The sequence below is a fragment of the Labeo rohita genome, chromosome 22 (genome assembly GCF_022985175.1).
Source record: "Labeo rohita strain BAU-BD-2019 chromosome 22, IGBB_LRoh.1.0, whole genome shotgun sequence".
Lineage (NCBI taxonomy): Eukaryota > Metazoa > Chordata > Actinopteri > Cypriniformes > Cyprinidae > Labeo > Labeo rohita.
This window is the reverse complement of record NC_066890.1, coordinates 31,173,052-31,194,491: the sequence shown is the minus strand read 5'-3', so window position 1 is coordinate 31,194,491 and position 21,440 is coordinate 31,173,052. Positions and strand designations below refer to the sequence as shown.

At 32.2% G+C, this 21,440-nt stretch overlaps 1 protein-coding gene across 2 annotated transcripts; it reads left to right on the top strand.

The window, feature by feature from the left end:
• The first annotated feature begins 1,357 nt into the window (after positions 1–1,357).
• mef2b (myocyte enhancer factor 2b) lies at positions 1,358–20,274 on the top strand. Of its 2 annotated transcripts, none has more exons than XM_051095289.1 (9): positions 1,358–1,507; positions 6,829–6,910; positions 7,943–8,146; positions 8,910–9,032; positions 9,113–9,290; positions 15,990–16,135; positions 18,528–18,624; positions 18,787–18,889; positions 19,058–20,274. In XM_051095289.1, the coding sequence occupies exons 2-9, from the start codon at positions 6,857–6,859 to the stop codon at positions 19,392–19,394; spliced, it is 1,242 nt and encodes a 413-aa protein (XP_050951246.1). In that variant the 5' UTR covers positions 1,358–1,507; positions 6,829–6,856; the 3' UTR covers positions 19,395–20,274. The 2 variants fall into 2 exon arrangements, with proteins under 2 accessions (XP_050951246.1, XP_050951245.1); XM_051095288.1 differs by having other exon boundaries at positions 15,990–16,153.
• Positions 20,275–21,440: the final 1,166 nt, after the last annotated feature.

The following is a 21,440-nucleotide window of genomic DNA, read 5'->3' as shown; positions in this document are numbered from 1 at the left end:
GCCCTGCATTAAAATATAAATAATATGTTATTATTTTTAATGGAGATTAGAATACATATTTGAGGGTGTTACCATATTGTAAAAATAAATTATGATAGTAAATAGAAAAAAGTAAAATATATGTATTTAACATTTTATGCATATTTTTTATGCAAATCTATAATTTTAAAAATTTAATTTTTCAATCAGTATAACAGTTTAACAGTTTATCAGCAATAACCAGCTATACATTGTATGGGTTAAAATTATCGCCAAAAATCATTAGGATATTAAGTAAAGATCATGTTCCATGAATATATTTTGTAAATGTTCTACCATAAATATATCAAAACTTAATTTTTGATTAGTAATATGCATTGCAAGAACTGTAAAAGCTATTTTCTCAATATTTAGATTTTTTTGCACCCTCAGATTTCAGATTTTCAAATAGTTGTGTCTCGGACAAATATTTTCCTATCCTAACAAACCATACATCATCCTTATGAAGCGCTGTTATAAATATATATATATATATATATATATATATATTTTATTTATTTTTTATTTTTTCATTTATTCATTCATTTTTTTCCTTAAAATATTAAATAAATTTGACAGTCCAAAAATTAGGGGTCTGTATACGTTTGTGAATCAGATAGTTTTAATATTTTATATAAATTTTGTAACTTTTCCTTACATTTATATGAATTGATTTCTGCCTTTCTATCTAATAATGTTTTTTATTTTTTTTTATTTTTTTTTTTAAATAACGGTATTATAAAGTTTTCCTCAGAAAACTAGCTTTGGACCTTAAAGGCTGAAACTCCTGTCAGCAGATAACATTATAATTAAACATAATAATACATTTAAAAATGTATTAATAATGTATAAAGTTTTTTTCAGTTCAGTTTAATCCTGGATTCACATTATCATGTCTCTATTGCGTTACTAATTTTAATAAGTGACTTAAACTGGTTTAATAGCTTCATCACGGTTTATAGTGTTTAATGTGCCTACGACAATCTTTCACCTTTTCGCTATTTCATTTTAACTACATCATTACCCTAAATATTTAAGCGTGTAATTAAAGTATCTGAGGAGATTTTTCTTAATTGAACGACAGATAATAAAGTAATGGCGTCTTCTGCAGCCAATAAACTCGACTGCAAAACTCTAAAGTAGGCGGCTGCTGCTGCTGCTGTTGTTCAGGCGGAGATGATAGGCGTCTCTTTTAGCCAATGGGAACGCCGCAGGGGCGTGGCCTTTTCGCTCTGTTGCCGCTGCTGTGCGAACAGCTGGAGATGACTGGCGTCGCTTTCCGCCAATGGAAACGCGGAGGGGGCGTGGCTTTCTCTGAGTGATGCTGCTACAGTATGAACAGCTGGAGATGCGCTGTTGTCAAAAGCGCTCGACGATCATCAGGTGATGTGAACTCAACCAACTCGTCCATTCAGCTGATTCATCTTCTTTTGCAGACTGGTGACACTGTTCGTAACGACTCAACCGACTAGTTAATTGTCTAAACCAGGTAAGGTCTGTTTTTTTAGTGGTATAAAAGTGTATAGCTATAAAGTGTTGTTGAATTAAATCACAAATGATCAGTGTGGCGTAGCATGTGAAGTCAAATCAAATGTGACCACTTGATGGTTAAGCATTTGGGCTACTAATTTAAAGGTTTTGGTATTCTTACTATATATATATATATATATATATATATATATATATATATATAGTAGCTGTATGTATAATACAGTATTTGTATAAATATGACATTATTTTGCTATATAAATATATATAAATGGGTACTGCAAAATAATATAACTCTCTCTCTATATATATAATATATATATATATATATATAGATAGATAGATAGATAGATATAGATATAGATATAGATATATGTGCTTTATATAATGTATTAATAAGTAGTGCTAAATTTAAATAACATATTACAATTAATAATATTTATACTTAATACAATATAAATAAATATTGAAACATAATAGTTTGATAAATATATATAATTAAAGATTTGAAGGTAATATCATACTTAATAATAATACAATATAAATATTGAAAAATAATATAATAGTTTGATAAATATATATAATTATAGTTTTGAAGCATAGAAAATTAGGCCTTTCGTTCGCTTACTACTTCTAATCAAGCCACCATCACTGTGTTGCCTTGAGAATGTGAGAAACGAATTCAGAGCACTTTATTTATTACGCAAAGTGTTGTTAACGCTTTTTTCGCAGCAGATTTACGGGTTTAGTGCAGATTTACAGTTCCTGTGTTATTTCAAAATGATTTTACAAGGGAAACCCAATTATATGAATGAGTTTGCTAAATGTTTATTGATTTCTTGTGTGAGTCTGCTTATATTGTGTTCTAAAAGTGCATTTTTGTAATATACGCACTCCCTAATAATCAAACCCAGCTTTGTAGTTTGGTGCTTTGCTACTTCAACAGTTTGCAAAGGTCAACTAAAGGGTGAAATCCACCACGAAAGATATTTGTGTAATCTAACAGACATTCTTACACCAGAGTGCAATTTTAAACCCTAGGGACCATGCTGCATTTTGCAAAATACAGAAGCCATGCATCCAGTTCGTATACTGAAATGTGCTTACCTGATGTGCATCTAATGCACCATAAACAAACGATAATGTTGTGCCATAATCATTTCGAAAGCATATCTTAACCTTCCTTTTGCTTCTTAGACCGTTTGCTCTTGTCATTTGGTATGCAAATACAAATCTTACTTGCTATTTTTGGCGCACACAGGTTTCTCATCCCACCGATACACGCAGATACCAACCATTAGCTTCAGCCACCAACAGCTGAACTCGCTGTGCTCTACAGGTGCCAGTTGCATATGGTTTTGAAACAGTTTGGACGGCCATTAGCAAATTATGATTTGCTCAAGCGTTCTAGAGCTCATTTATTTGCTCAAACAGATTTGACTAGTCTCGACAAAGGTGTTTGTTGTTGGAGCTCTGATGGTTTTGGCCTCATGAGGGACCCAGCAATTAGTCCCCTCCGGCCCTAGACTGAGTGCGGCTCTGCGGGAGCCCGTCAGCATAGCATTGCCACTGTTTGTGTGTATTCTTTTCCACTGTCTGGCCTCTGGGAGAATCTCACAGGAAGCTGAATGTACACCGAGGGCAGACGGGATCCAGAGGTGCAATAGTTGCATTATTATATACTACATCTTTCATTTATGAGTATTTAATCACTGTTTAATTGTGTGTAAGCTATTTAAGTTTGTAAAATAAATGTGTTTTCTTTTTTTTATTTGTAAAATATGTCATTTTTAGAAAAGCTCCACTTCTCAAACTAAGTGTCAGTAGGGCGTTTATAATACGTATTTGCGAGCAATTCGCCACAACTTAAAATAGCTTCAAATTGCCGTAAGAGTGTGTTTTTTCTGTCCAGGCCTTTATTTAACAGTTGCTGAAGTAGTTAAGAAATATTTGTGTTTAAATGTGTTTCCTTGTTAAATAATTTATTTTTTTCGCATAAATGAAAATCGCTGAAACCCTCTACTAAAGTACATGTTGAGATAAATGGAATATATTATATATATATGTATATATATATATATAGTCAAACTAAAATTTATTCTGACACCTTTTTCACAATATCACAGTTTATTCGCTATAGTTTAGAAAATGGTAATAAAATATAAAAAAAAGAACTCAACTGTGTCAGAACAAATTTACCTTGCTAATGTCACAAAGGTATGTAAAGGATTACAATCAACCAGAAATTATTCAGGCAACTGTTAGTATGACAAAATTTACACAACTATAAATACTTGGCTGACCGATTACCAAGCAATGCTTAATTTTGTTCAGTCTGTGGTATAAAAAGATCGCAGTAGCAATTAAAAGAAAACACTTAAGCAAAACATGGTCAGGGCAAAGTGTCATCAAATTTTTGGTCCCAAATTTTTATCAGTTTTACTGGTAGTCCACTGTATGAAGACTTTTTCGGGATAATATGTCAAAGATTACCTTATTTTGTAATCTTACTTACATAAATGATGTGTACTGATTATATCTGGTTGTCTGAATAATTTTTAGTTTGACTAAATAATATATATATATATATATATATATATATTATATATATATGATATTTTCTTATATATATATATATAATTTTTACCTTAGTTTTTACTTGCATTCAGAATTGATATTGTATTCATACAATAAATGACTTGCGTCATTTGTGTTTTTATATGAAAATAATTATTGTACAATATATATATATGTAAATATATATATATATATATATATATATATATACAATCTCACGGCAATTCGTACATTTTTGACAATGTGGCTAATTTGTACAAATTCGAACAACTTCACTAATATGAATTTATTTGATTTGCGAAAAATTGTATGTATTTTACAACGTGGCAAATTCAAAGGAATTTGTACGAAAGACCACGCCATTCCCTAAACTTAATCATCACAGAAATCGTACAAAGTCGTACGAGTGAGGTTGTACAAATTACAAAATAATATAAATTAGCCACTTCTTAAAATATGTAAAAAAATTCCACAACTTACATGAATTTGTATGAATTAGACACCTTGTCAAAAATGTACAAATTGCCGTGAGGTTGAGTACATATATATATATATATATTGGCTGTGAGATAGCGTTGGATAGATAGATAGATGGATCGATAGATAGATAGATTTTTTAAGTTTTGTCAAATTGGTGGTGGATTCGAATGAAATTGTATGATTTGATTCATAGAAAATTGTACGATTTGTAGAAAAGGACCACCTCTCGAACTACTAAAATGAACTAAACTGAGAGCATACTAATTCGTGAGATATTTGCCACAACTTAAAATAGCTTTGAATAGCCACAAGTGTGTGTTTTTTCGGTCTGTGAAAAAAACTAGGCCTTGCGTTCGCCTACAAGTTGTAATTCAGCCACTACCAGTGTGTTACAAATGAGATCACACAAATTCGATACGAACCAATTCATCAAAACTTAAAATAGTTGAATTGCCGAGTGTGTTGGGCATGACTCTTCTGTCTGTGGTTATGTCTACAATAGCATTACAAATGAGTTTGTTGATTAGTCTCCCAAAAGCCGAGTTAAAGCTCAAAACAACAACAAGGCATTGTAATAGTCGCATTGGTTTGCGAGCAAAAGCATCCACAAATTTGAGGAACTTTAAACTTAGCCCGACACGTCGTTTGGTGATAGCGATCTTGTCACAAATGCTTTTCACTTCCTCGCAATACATTTATATCTCACGACCAACTGCCCGACAGTGATGCAGGCCACCTGTCAAAGCCTTTTAGGTGTGTGTGTTGTGTTTACATGTGTGTATGGAGAATATCATACTGGTATCTCTTTATATGGTTATAATGGCACAAAACAAGGATTCCTCCACTTGTCCGTCTGTGTGCCAAAGGGTGGGTGTGAGGGCAATGGGCACTCAAAGATCGTGGGAACAGCATCACTCTCTCCGTAAACCACTGGCTTTGAGATTTTAAAAATAGATGAGGTTACACATGCCTAATATGAGAGAAAAAAGCATAAATGACATCTCGGGGCTTTTGCATTAGCAGTTAGCCACTATGCTAACGGCAGGAATAGATCTGAAAGACACTTCCTAGTGGGATTGATAACTGATACATTGGCAAAAGCAAAATGTAGGATTGTATTTCACTCATTTATAGGCCTGTGTGAAGTTACTGAAGCTAAGCTTAGCATACATCTGAGAGGTTTTTCATTTTTTGATATCGTAAGTAAATTGTGATTCTTATCAACATTAAATGCCTGTCTTTCTTGTTTAGAAACATTATGATGTTTTCTACTTCAAGTTTTTTGCTTTTTATGTCTGCTGCTGGAGTCTCATAGCTGTCGTAATAACAGCTTTGCTAGCTACAACACTGTAGCTAACCAAAACATTAGCTACTAGCAAATTAGCTTTAAAAATAGTCATTCTACTATGACTTAACTATCAAATGTGGTTGAAAATACCAAAGCGGATGCGCTGAGTGAATTTGAATGTATTTGAAACCAAATCAAAACACAGCGTTAGCTTTAGCCATTAGCGTTCTATTAGGCTGCTTCTAAATCTGTGAAATACATCACTCATGTTCTCCAGCTGCTTAAAACCTTTCAGTTTCCAACTGAAGACCCTCAAACAGGAAACTTTACTTAGCCCCCATCCCCCCAAACCCCTAAAATCATCTGTTTGTGTCCGTTTTGCTCATGGGAGAACAGGGGGTGGACAGGAACTTTCCCTTCATCGAAACACACTGTTATTCCAAGTGCGGTTGTAATGCTAATGCTAACTTTACTCTACCTTTAAATGGAGATGACATATTTTTAACCCGTGCCCTGTGGAAATGCACATGTTTGTGTTGGGATAACCCAGACTGCGGGGGTGTTAGCCTGTGCGCCTGGGCTAACTTTACTCCCAGATGACCCTCAGGAGGGTATGTGTACACAAACAGGGAAGTTTGGGAAGTCGGGCTGGTAGTTGGTATTGGCTGAAAACATCACATATTCAGAGCAGTTCTCACTATGTTTACAAGAGCAATATGTATATTGATGTTACTGGAGTAATATGAGTGCCAGTGAATTGTGAACTGTTGTGAACATAGATATAATATTTCACTACAAAATATATAGTAAGTTTTTTAAAGTATTTATTGTATTTTTTACATTATACTGTATTTCTAAAATTTTCTCACAATTATTATAAAATGTAAAAAAAAATATATATGTATATATATAGAAAAAAAACGGCACGCATTCTACTACTAATTTATTTTTTTCTTTACGTCCTTCTGCTGATTTAGGAAAAACCCGCTCCGAACACAAAGCATCATGGGGCGGAAGAAAATACAGATCTCTCGGATTCTTGATCAGCGAAATCGACAGGTTTGTACTTGTTTCATGTCATATGACATTAAATTCAACATAAAATGACATCCAAACATATTTTGAAACTGAATAAGTAGGAAATAATATAGGGTGAGTTCGATTTTGATAATTATAATTTACTTTAATTTAATTTCACCCATACAGAAAAGTTGTTTTAGGGACTGAATAAAATGAGTTTTTATTTTATTTTATTTATTTTAATTTTATTTTTAATTTTAATTTTAATTTTAATTTTAATTTTAATTTTATTTTATTCCACACAGAAAAGTTGCTTTAGGGACCGAATAAAAGGTGTTTTTATTTTATTTCATTTTATTTTATTTTATTTTTATGTATTTTTTATTTCACCCACACAGAAAAGTTGTTTTAGGGACCAAATAAAAGGTGTTTTTATTTTATTTTATTTTAATGAATAAAATAAAAAATATTTTATTCATAAAATTTTATTTTATTTTATTTTATTTTATTCCACCCATCATAGAAAAGTTGTTTCAGGGACTGAATAAAAGGTGTTTTTCTTTTCTTATTTTTTCGTCTGTTGCACTTATCAGTTCTGCAACATAGAAAAGTTGTTTTAGGGACCGAATAAAAGGTGCTTTTTCTCTCTTATTGGAGAAAATCAGTTTTGCATAATAAAACCTTGGATGTTTCTTCTGATTTTGAGTTCATGTTGTATATTAATCTTTATATCTTTATCGTTCACATATACCTGATGAAAAAAAAAAAAGTGGCTTTCTTACTTTTCAGATCATTAGGACCAAATTATGTAAGGTTTTCACACCTTTGCCATTCTCACACCAAAATCGGTAGTAGACGGTAAACTTTTGCTCTACATCAGAATGTGATATTTTAATCCAGAGCAAAAGACCTTGAGGTGCGAAACGTGGGTTCTGCTATGGGGCGAAGAAGACGTATGTCCAAAAAAAGACTCCAAAAAGACGCAGCGTGAGAAGTCAAACCATTATAGCTTTGTGGCATCTATCAGAAGTTTCTGTAACAATAGTCCTGTGGTTTGTTCTCTTCTTCAAGGTGACATTTACCAAGCGTAAATTTGGGCTGATGAAAAAGGCCTACGAGCTGAGCGTGCTGTGCGACTGCGAGATCGCTCTCATCATCTTCAACAGCACTAACCGTCTTTTCCAATACGCCAGCACCGATATGGACAAAGTGCTGCTTAAGTACACGGAATACAGCGAACCTCACGAGAGCCGCACAAACACTGACATACTGGAGGTACACAACAAATCTCTCCCTTCTAAAGTGTGTTCATTATTAGTAGATCACCAAATCTGTTGAGCTACCGCTACGGTTTTACTCTGTTGATATAATTGTAACATAACCAAACAAAGTCCCACAACTAGTTTGTAATTGCAAATGAAGCTGGACATGTTTTGCCCTGAACATCATGTAGATTTACATGTATATATAAAAAAAGAAAAGTTTTATTCAACAAAGGATGCATTACATTGATCAAAAGTGACAGATAAGACTTTTAAAATGTCACAAAAGTTTTGTATTTTAAAATAAATGCTGTTCTTTTTTAATCTTACAAATAATATAAAATAGTAAGAAGCACAACTGTTTTCAACATTGATAATAATTTTAAAAAGCATCAAATCAGCATTTATGAAGGATCATGTGACTCTGAATACTGGAGTAATGATGCTGAAAATTCAGCTTTGCGTCACAGGAATAAATTACATTTTAAAATATATTAACACAGAAGACACTTATTTAAAATTGCAATAATTTTTCACAATATTACTGTTTTTACTGCATTTTTTTTACTGGATCTTAAGCACTTGGTGAGCATAAGAAATGTCTTCTCTCTGTTTAGGTATATTATTTGTTTCATTATTAGTTATTATTAGTTGTGGTGCTCATATGGGAAATTGAGGTTCGAATTTCATGATCCAATTTCTCCACCTTCACCACAATTTCATACTGTTCTCTCTTTTATTCTCTCTTCCACCCTCTTTTTCACTGAGCACTCCAGACTTTGAGAAGGAAAGGACTGGGGCTTGATAGTTCAGAGCTCGATCAGGAAGACGGCGTGGCGATGGGAACGGACAAATACCATGATGGCATGGACCTCTCCATCGCTCGCCAGCGCTATTATGTTAGTAAAATCGAAATAAACCAAACGCATGCGCTTATCTGACTTGCATGTCTAGCATAATGTTATAAATCCATTTACAGGCTCCTTCGCTCATGCCAGAAGTAATGGGTGCAAGCACCGAAAACGGCTACAGCAACTCCTCCAATCCAAACCTTGGTTCCCATCGGACTCCGTCCTACAAACCTTTGTGTAGCAGACCGGGCTCAACCGGTTCTGTCAGCTCCAACTCTCATCCAGCTCTCATGGGACCGCATGCAGGTAAGGTCCATGTTGTTTTAAAAAGCTAAGACATGTCCAAATATGACTAGACTTACCTTTCACTATTAAAAAAAGGCTATTTTTAAAGGGATTATTTGCCCCCAAAATGAAAACTCTGTCATTAATTACTCACTCTCATGTTGTTCCAAACTTGTAAGACCTTCGTTCATGTTTGGGACACAAACTAAGATATTTTTGATCAAATCTTAGAGCTTTCTGACTCTGCATAGACAGCAATGCAACTACCATGTTCAAGGTCCAAAAAGTTAGTAAAGACATTGTTAAAATAGTCCATGTGGTTCAAAACAAAAAAAGACTCATCGGTCTTTGACATGCAAAGAGAAGACATTGAATAAAGTCGTTATTTTTAATGTTTGCGCACAAGAATATCTTCGTAGCTTCGTAAAATTACGGTTGAACCACTGATGTCACATGGACTATTTTAACGATGTCCTTACTACCTTTCTGGGCCTTGAATGTGTCAGTTGCGTTGCTGTTTATGCAGGGTCATAAATCTCTTGGATTTCATCAAAAATATCTTAATTTGTGTTCTGAAGATGAACGAAGGTCTTACGGGTTTGGAACGACACAAGGGTGTTTTCATTTTTGGGTAAACTGTACCTTTAAAGTGATACTATGTAACATATAATGACATATAATAATGTTATGTAACATCGTAACATTGTATGTAACGCCACAGGCGGTTGAAGCATAAAACTGCTAGTTATTTGAGGAGGAACATTGTTATAATAGTTACTGTTGTTATTCATATTATTGATATTACATACAGGCTATTGTTATTATTAAATGCTATGCAAACTGTTTATTAATGATTTCCCTTTTTGCTCGCAAACTCTTTTTTAGTTTGCGGTTTAGTTGTTGTGGTTTCAAGCTAATTCCACTGCGAAAAGCAATATGGAGGGTAGGTGGGGCCAAAAGTCTTTAAACGGAAGGTGTGAAATTCGACCACGTCTACGTGCGCTGTTCATCCGCGTTAATGCGGCAATTTTGGACACATATCTTTCCTATGTGCAGACATGCACATTCAGGTGGTGTTAGGTGTCAGTTTTCACCGTGTTTCTTTGGTACATGTAAAGACACGCAGTTTTACTGCGTTGAGATGACAAATTTTAACGTGTCTCTCACCGCGTGCATTTCTGTCCATGTTTAAACATAATACTTTTAAAGCAGATTTACCTCTAGATTTATCACTCAGGAACAAATATAAACTGTGGCGTTTGCATAAGTGCATACCAGTGTACCATTATGACATCCTCCAAGAATAAACATAATGACATATGTTTGTATATGTATATACCAACATACCATTTCAACACATATGCAAATATAGTCTCAAATACAGCAATTTCTTTGGCTGATGTGCGTGTTGACGCATTAACGCAGACAAATGGACAAAAGCATGTACTTCTATTTAAAAAGTATTCACTCATTATTTAAATTTGTGTTGACATGCTCAAATTCCAAGAATTTTGGCCCTGTCCACCCTTCATAGCAATCGCCTGATCTTCTTGCCTTTATTTACTGATATGACTATTGAAAAAAAGTATGCCGTTTCCTGGTTAATCCTTTCTGACAACTCTAAAATATTAATAATTCTTATGGACAAAAGTATGTGCTTCTTTTTAAAAAGTACTCACTCGTTATTAAAATTTGTGTTGACATGCTCAAATTCCTAGACTTTTGGCCCTGTCCACCTTCCATAGCAATCGCCTGATCTTCTTGCCTTTATTTACTGATATGATGAAACACTGAAACACTTAAAAAGTATGCCATTTCCTGGGAAATCCTTCCTGACAACTCTAAAATATTAATAATAGTTATAGGCAAAAGCATGTACTTTTATTTAAAAGTACTCACTCAATAAAATTCTGTTAATTGCAAAAAAAGTAACATTGTGTGGCTTTAACTACGTAAGCTACTGTATCCGCATGAACTGTTTTTCTGTTGTGCTAAGTGTTTTGTGGAGACCAACCACTAAAACTGTTTACCGTACTGTACTTATTATAGTCATTATCGGATGGGGTTACACAGAAAGGCAATGGGGAACGCTCCCCGAGTGGAGTATTTTAGTACTTGCACACAGGAAGTTCTCATATATGAAACAGCCCACCCTCCCAACCACGCACACATACAGACACACATATGAAACAGTAGCTGAAGACAGAGCTGTGGTTTCTGAGCAGAATGTCACACCTGCTGGACTTTTTGATGCTCTGCCTCTTCATCTCCTTATTACTATTAGCAGTGCTGCATGGGAATGTTCTACTCAAAGCGACCTGTGGTCAGAATCCACCGCTATAAACTATAGGCGCTAGCCAAAGTGTCACATGCATCACAATGCAGTTACTAATTGAGAGTGTGGTCTTGAGAAGGAATAGAAATAGTACCAGGGCTTGATTTTTAACATTTTACATAGACATCGTTTATTTTTCTTGGTGAAAGGTCATGAAATTGTTTTGCCATACATTTATTTTGTGTACTTTTCAAACACATTTATTTATATATGTATTCATTTATTTGTTTACTTACATACATTTAAACATTTATTTATTCAGACAAAAATGAAAATGTTATTATATTTAAAAAATGTGATAATCCAGTCAGCTATTCAATACAAAATTAAAAACAATTTTACAATTCTACTTACTTTTTAAGTGCAATTGTGGGTTTACATCTTGCGATTCAGATTTTTATTTTTATTTTTTCAGAATTGTGAGATATAAACTCACAATTGCGAGTTATAAAGTCAGAGTTCGCCCTCAGAATTGGACTTGTAACTCACAATTCTGAGAAAAAAGTCAAAATAGCAAGAAAAAAATCAGATGTAAACTAGCAAGTGTGAGAAAAAAGTCAGAATTGCCAGATGTAAACTTGTAATTGTGAGAAAAAACATCAGAATTGCGAGAAAAAAGTCCGAATTGCCAGATGTAAACTTGCAATTGTGAAAAAAAGTCAGAATTGTAAGAAAAAACTTGCAATTGCGGAAAAATTCAGAATTTCAAGATGCAAACTTGTAATTGTGAGGGAAGAAATCACAACTGCAAGATGTAAATGCGCAATTGTGAGGAAAAACGTGAGAACTGCAAGATGTAAACTTGCAACTGTGAGAAAGAAAGTCAGAACTGTGAGAAAAAAAGGCAGGTGTAAACTCGCAATTGCAAGAAAAAAATCAGAAGCTGACATTGCAGTAAAAATTTACAGCCCAGAAAAAATTTACTTTTTTCTCACAATTGCTAGTTTACATCTCGCAATTCTGACTTTTTTCCCTCACAATTCTGAGTTTACATCTTGCAATTCTCACTTTTTTTCGCAATTACGAGCTGACATTGCAGTAAAAATTTACAGCGCAGAAAAAATGTTCTTTTTCTCACAATTGCGAGTTTGCATCTTGCAATTCTGACTTTTTTTTACTTCCCAGTAAAAATTTTAAGCTCAGAAAAATGTACTTTTTTCTCACAATTGCAAGTTTACATCTCGCAATTCTGACTTTTTTCCCTCACAATTCTGAGTTTACATCTTGCAATTCTGACTTTTTTTTCGCAATTAGAAGTAGGGCTGCAACAACGAATCGATTAAATCGATAAAAATCGATTACTAAAAGAGTTGGCAACGAATTTCATAATCGATTCGTTGTGTCGCGCGTCGCGGAGACATTTGGTTATTAAAAAAAAAAAAAACAAAACAAAAAAAAAAAAAAAACTTTAGTTGAGCGCGGAGCGGAGTGAACACACTCAGTCTCTCTCGCGCACTGATGCTAGCAGAGTTGGGCGCCTCATAGACAGGGCGGAGCAAAAAAAAAAAAAAAAAAAAAAAAAGCGGAGGTAGAGGAAAGAAAGGTAGAGAGGCGCCTTTTTTAATTGTTTTCTATGGGCAGTGAGCGTTATGCGCGCTGTTTATGCGCCGCGGGCGCCTCGCGTTTTTGCCGGAGCGCTCTGAGCACCTTCTGTTGTGGTGACGAAAGTTTTACCGACGCTTAAAAAGTCCGGAGACTGCAGTGATGGAGGAGAAACGTTTGGTGTCTATCGCGGGTTACCCGGAGCTGTATGTTTTAAGTTTTTTGCTGATATGACAGTTTACTTAACAGTTAAAAACCAAAGATTTTAGATCGCTCGCGCTATAATCCTTTGATTAGATTGACAGTTACTTTGCACTTTGCATTGCAAGACTAAAGACACGTTTTTATTCACTTGCCTTTTTTGGACCATTTATTTTTTAGTCTGTTGTCATATATAGCTACACTGCAGAAAAAGCTTTTCTTACTTAGTAATTTTGTCTCGTTTCCAGTCCAAATATCTAAAAAATCTTAAATCAAGATTACTAGACAAGAAAATAGCATGAGAAAATTAAGTGGTACTTAAGATTGAGATTATATCTCATTAAGATTATTTTTCTTACCCCACTGGAAGATAATTTTGCTTGTTTTAAGCAAACAATCACTTAATTTTGAGGTGTTTTTTCAGAAAACAAGACATAATTTCTTATGCTATTTCATGTGTCTAGTAAATGTATCTTGATTTAAGATTTTTTTAGATATTTGGACTGAAAACAGGACAAAACTACTAAGTTAGAAAAGCATTTTTTGCAGAGTATATTCTGTGCTTTGTCCCATATAGGTTATTATTGACAAATATATTTGTGTGTGTTGTACTTTTTAATTTAATTTTAAAGTTCTTTTATAGCACTTGGTCATCTTAAGCTGTGTTTAAATGTGGTGTAAATATGAACCCTGCGCTTACTACAATGATGGTAATAAGTAATTGTGTTAGTCCCTTTTTATTTTATTTTATTATTATTATAACAGCTCAAGGAGCAACATGTTTGTGCACTTTCTAAAGATTTTAGTTCTGTTTTTGAATAAAGGGTTGGAAATGAATGTTTTTCTTGTTTTTTGTTTTTTATCCGATTCATCGATTAATCGAAAAAATAATCGACAGCCCTATTGAATCGATTATTAAAATAATTTTTTTCACACAATTCGTTTACATCTTGCAGCCCTAATTACTTCACTGACATTGCAGTAAAAATTTAAAGAAAATTTTTTTCTCACAATTCTGAGTTTACATCTTGCAGTTCTCAAAAAATTTTTTCACTGTAAATTTTTACTGCAATTGCATCTAACAAAAAAAAAAAAAATCTTTTAAACTCAGAATTGTGAGGGAAAAAAAGCCAGAATTGCGAGATGTAAACTTGCAATTGTGAAAAAAATATAAAATTTTCTGCGCTGTAAATTTTTACTGCAATGTCAGCTCGTAATTGCGAAAAAAAAATTCAGAATTGCAAGATGTAAACTCAGAATTGTGAGGGAAAAAAGTCCGAATTGCGAGATGCAAACTCGCAATTATGAGAAAAAGACATTTTTTTCTGCGCTGTAAATTTTTACTGCAATGTCAGCTTGTAATTGCAAAAAAAAATTCAGAATTGCAAGATGTAAACTCAGAATTGTGAGGGAAAAAAGTCCGAATTGCGAGATGCAAACTCGCAATTATGAGAAAAAGACATTTTTTTCTGCGCTGTAAATTTTTACTGCAATGTCAGCTTGTAATTGCAAAAAAAAAAATTCAGAATTGCAAGATGTAAACTCAGAATTGTGAGGGAAAAAAGTCAGAATTGCGAGATGCAAACTCGCAATTGTGAGAAAAAGACATTTTTTTCTGCGCTGTAAATTTTTACTGCAATGTCAGCTTGTAATTGCAAAAAAAAATTCAGAATTGCAAGATGTAAACTCAGAATTGTGAGGGAAAAAAGTCAGAATTGCCAGATGTAAACTCGCAGTTGTGAAAAAAAAGTAATTTTTTCTGAGATGTAAACTCAGAATTGCAAAATGCAAACTTGTAATTGTATGAAAAAAATGGGAATTACAAGATGTAAACTCGCAATTGCGAAAAAAAAGTCGGAATTGCAAGATGTAAACTCAGAATTGCAAGAAAAAGATTTTTTTTTTCTGCGCTATAATTTGTTATTTCAATGTAAACTTGCAATTGCAAGAAAAAAAGTGAGAATTTCAAAATGCAAAACTTGCAATTGCGAGAAAAATGTGAGAATTCCTAAATGCAAAACTTGTAATTTTGAGAAAAAAATCGGAAATTGCGAGATGTAAAAGTTTGTACTGCGATGTGAACTCGCAGTTGCGAGAAAAAAAGTCTGAATTGCAGGATGAAAACTGACGATCTGACCAATCATAACGCTGAATCCGTCACTCTGTCCAACAAACGAATCAGACAGGAGAGTAGATTAACTTCGGTGAACTTGACACATTGACATAACCTGCTGTGTCTTGTCTGTCTGCGTGTTGTCAGTTTCTCGTTTTCACTGTGTGAGAACATGATATGTAGTTTGAGAGCGGCACTGTTTGTCAGACATAGCAACAGTAACTCAGGAGGGCGGGTTTTTGCGAAAGGTCAATTGCGAAAAAAAAGTTTTTATCTTGCAGCTCCAACTTTATTTGTTGCAATTGCGAGTTTATCTCTCGCAATTGTGAGAAAACAGTGGCAATTAGCCTTATCACAACATTTATCATCAAAATGTATTTCCATACAGGTGTCAAGCCTAGATAGTGAATAAACTGCGTCTGAGAAGGAAAACTTCTTCTTTCAGAGAGCGATAGAGAGAGTGGGAGAGCGAAACTGAAAAAATCATTTCAACCACATCTTGTTTTTCACTTCCCATATGACTGTGAAGGTCTGGGCTACTCGATGTTCTCTCATGGCAACCTGAGCAGGGCCTTGGAGATGAAGACTCCGCCCCCTCTGAATATGGCCAGTGACGGACGGCGCATCGACGCTCACAGCGGACTGTGTGGAACCCGCAGTAATCTGGCCAATGCTGTGAGAGAGTCTACAAAAGTACTCATACACTGAAATTGTCACTACACATACGTCACTCTACTTAACTTTAGTTTGCCTGGTGGCTACTTATATCAATGTTTTATAAATAAAAAATTATATATTATTATATAATAGAGAACTATATAGCATTAATGTTTAATTTTAATATTTACTATTTAAATATTTAATTGATTAATATATTAATTCATAATGTTAATATCTTGCATATCAATTTTATAAAAATAATAAATGTGAAAATAAATATGATTTAAGGTATTAAAAACAGACATTTAATATAGTATAATGTAGTATTAATTTAATACTAATGTTTGTCATATCAGTTTTACACATTATTAAATTAAATTAAATTAAATTATTAGTTAATTAAAATATAATATCATTTTATAATACTGATATAATACTGATTAAAATAATATATCACATCATCAGTTATTGGACATTATTATATTATATTATATTATATTATATTATATTATATTATGTTACATTATATATCATGTTTTATTAGTAATTTGTTAAAATTCATATTTCCCATATTGATTTTTATAAATTATTGTATTTATGGAAATACATGATTTAAAGTTTTATTTAATCTAAATTAATATAATATAATATAACATAATATAATATAATATAATTTACAAATTATTCATAATTATTAAATATTATAAATTAAATTTACATGTCCAATTACTAATAATGTGATAATGTAGATATAAATGTTAACTTTAAGCATATTATATTATATTATAGTATATTATATTATATTATATTATTAAAAAAATATAATATATTATTCTACATTTTAATAATATAATATAATATAATATAATATGATATGATATAATATAATAATATTTAAATTTACATGTCCAGTAACTAATGATGTGATATATAATGTAGCATTAAATTACATTCAATTATATTATATTATATTATATTATTAATGTGTTAAATAATACTAATTTTAAAATTTGTAATTTAGCATATAGATTTTATAAATCATTGTATTTATGAAAAATATGTGACAAAGTTTATGGCATTTCTATAATGTATATTGATATTTGTCATATCAATGTTATTTTATGAATAATATAATATAATATAATAATATACTTAAAGTTATAATTTATTGCTTTAAATATTATTATATTATATTATATAAATTATATTATATTATATTAATAATTTATAACATTGATATAACAAGTATTAATATATATGATATGCAAAATATGATTAACAATATGCAAAGTAGTATTTAACAAATTAATAATATAATATAATATAATATAATATAATATTCTTTAAATGTACATGTCCAATAACTAATGATGTGATACACAATATATAATAAATTATATTAAATTATATTACTACAATATAATATAATATAATATAATATAATATAATATAATATAATATAATATAATATAATATTATTTTCTTTAAATGTACATGTCCAATAACTAATGATGTGATACACAATATATAATTAATTATATTAAATTATATTATAATATAATATAATATAATATAATATAATATAATATAATATAATATAATATAATATTCATTAAAGTAAATATAACGATTATCAATAATTTGCTATTTACAATATTAATAATCTTGCGTTTATTTAACATTTCTTTTTCTTTGGTTCCCATCTAGAGAGCACTCTATCAGAGTATGCATGCTGGGAGCCACATGATGGCGATGGGGAAAATGAAAAATATGTGACAAAGTTTATGGCATTTCTATAATGTATATTGATATTTGTCATATCAATGTTATTTTATGAATAATATAATATAATATAATAATATACTTAAAGTTATAATTTATTGCTTTAAATATTATTATATTATATTATATAAATTATATTATATTATATTAATAATTTATAACATTGATATAACAAGTATTAATATATATGATATGCAAAATATGATTAACAATATGCAAAGTAGTATTTAACAAATTAATAATATAATATAATATAATATAATATAATATAATATTCTTTAAATGTACATGTCCAATAACTAATGATGTGATACACAATATATAATAAATTATATTAAATTATATTACTACAATATAATATAATATAATATAATATAATATAATATAATATAATATAATATAATATAATATTCTTTAAATGTACATGTCCAATAACTAATGATGTGATACACAATATATAATAAATTATATTAAATTATATTACTACAATATAATATAATATAATATAATATAATATAATATAATATTCATTAAAGTAAATATAACGATTATCAATAATTTGCTATTTACAATATTAATAATCTTGCGTTTATTTAACATTTCTTTTTCTTTGGTTCCCATCTAGAGAGCACTCTATCAGAGTATGCATGCTGGGAGCCACATGATGGCGATGGGGAAAACAGGCTTACTGGGACACAGTCTGGGCAACTACGGGGCCTCAGGTGGGGGCCCAATCTTTATTCAGAGCACTGTCTGCAAAATTGTAATACACAAACAAAAATACTGTAATCTGACATGTTACACATTTTACAAATGATTCTAATAGTCAACAAAACATCAGTGGGCAAAACGGAGCAAGCACTAACAGTCCTTTTCTGTTTTAGAATACAGTCACCCCAGTTACGCTATGGGCTTTCAGCGCAATTCTATGAATACCTGGCAACCATTGTCTCACCAGGACACCCACCAGTCCATGATGAGCCCTGGGTGAGAATTTTTTGAATGGCTACTTTAATTACGACTATTTATATTATAATATTATTTTTATTTTTACATTTAGTTTTTATGTATTTTATGTTTGATTTTATATTTAATTTATTTGAATTATAATTATTTATAACTATTTCTAAGACTTAAATGTCTGCACGTCCACAGGATGGCATCAGGAGGAAACTGCTCGTACCCATCCCAGTGCTCCTCCCCTTCCTCGCCGCCACACCCCTCCCTCAACCTGAGCATCAAATCAGAGCGCGCCTCTCCTGAGCACATGCTCTCAGCCACGTCCCCCAGCCATCACATGCTGCAGCACTCACCAATGGAAGAGCCCAAAGCGACCAGCTGCCCTCCGTCAGAGGAATACACAGCTATGGAGAGGGACGAGATACAGAAGAGCGGATACTCCGGCCAGCATGGCCCAAACAGAGAACCCGGAGAGGGGAAAAGCCATCAGCCTCTGAAGCACCCTGACGTCAGTAATGGATGGATAAGATAATTGCCACATTTTTTTTTACATTAAAGTCTTAAAGGTTCACCAAAAAATTTAAATTTGTTAAAAATTGACGACTCCTCAGCCCGTGTAAGATTTAGATGAGTTTGCTTCTTCATCAGAACAGATTTGGAGAATTTTAGCATTAAGTCACTTGCTCACCAACAGATCCACTGTGGTGAATGGGTGCCGTCAGAATGAGAGTCCAAACAGCTGATAAAATCCACACCACTCCAGTCCATCAATTAACGTCTTGTTAAAGCTGATGTTTTTATCAGCTGTTTAGACTCTCATTTTGACGGCACCCATTCACTGCAGAGGATCCATTGCTAAATTTCTGCAAATCTGATCTGATGAACAGAAGCCTAGATTAAGTAAATTTTAATTTCACTTTAAATTGTATTTCTTAATCAGAACCATTTGTTTAATACTATCACAGCATTCAAATCAATGCTGGCCCTGTTTAGAAATGTGATTCCTGTTTTTTTCCTCACATAGTGTAAATTACTGTAGAGTCATAAATGAGTTTCATGTAAATGATCTTCACTCAGGACAGACTGCTTTTCTACTTTCAAACCAAAGGGTTTTTTATGCTGAAAAAAAAAATGAGTAAACAATCTTGTCTTAATAATCCGTAAAATTTGTTTGCATTATTTTCTGGCATTACCTATATATTATGTAATATTTTATTTTCTTGGCTTATGTTTTTTCACTTGTGCTTGCTTTATCAGTTTGCGTGAATAATGCATACCACCTTCCTGAAGTATTCTCAGTTGAAGTTTTTTATAATGGCCACAAGGGGGCGGCACAGAAACATATCAGGCATCTGAATGCTTCTTGTTGAAATGACACATTGTAACCTAACTTTTATTTTATAATGAATAAATAATTGAATTTGTAGGTCTTGTTTGGTCTAAATGTTGGTATATAAGGGCATCATTTGGCAACACGTTCCATTTCTTAAATAAGTGGTTCTCTACTATGCACTTGGTGCCCACTAGATGGCCTCAGCGAGCTTTGTTATTCACTTAAATATACTGACTTAAAATATGAGTTAAAAGTAAGAGGTAGTTATAATAGAATAACTTGATTAGAATGGTAACATAAAAATTTCTGTTCATATAGTGTATATTACCAATTAGCATTTGTTTTGATCAGTCTGACGTATTATGGTGATGATTCAGATGAGTTTAAAAAGAAATAACGACCATTTTAATGAAGTTTTCAAAAAAAAAAATTTGTTTACATGTTTCCCGCCAAAAGGTAATACAATTCTTAGGGCATTTTCCAGGGTGATCACTTAAGCACCACCTCAGTAAGCATATTAGCAATTTTGTGGTATATATCGACGAACCATGATACAGGTAAGGTTACTTAACTTGACATAAATAAAAACGAGGTTGTGAGAGTCAGCGTTTTGTGCGGTAGGTTCATAAAACTTTTAATTTTCACAAAAAATACTTTTTCTGTCTTTAATTAACCCAATGAAAGCCAGTTGGAAAACGTATTTTAACCTTTCTTTGACATAAGTCAAAGTCAAGGTAAAACAGCTGAAAACAGTATTTTTAATGGGCTCTTTACATGGTAAAGCACTGGAGCGCCACCTCAATTAGCAATTAGCATAGCCTGAAAATATGTATTTTAAATGGGCATTTTACAGGGTGAAGTAATCAAAAAGCATATAGTCAATTTTGTGGTTAGCTACTGACGTACCATGGTACAGGTAAGGTTATAGGCCTACTTGTATTAAATGGACATAAATGAGAACTAAGTTGTAAGAGAGTCAGTGTTTTCGTAAAAAAACGTTCAATTTTCACACAAAATACGTTTTCCAGAGTTTTACTCAATGAAAGCCAGTTGGAAAACGCTTTTTAACGTTTTTGACATAACGAGGTCAAGGTAAAACAGCTGAAAACAGTCTGGAAAGATGTATTTTTAATGGGCTCTTTACAGGGCAAAGCACTCAATTAGCGTATTGGAAATATTGTGGTAGACTATTTATCAAAGTACCATGGTACAGGTAAGGTAATACTTGTATTAACTCGACATAAA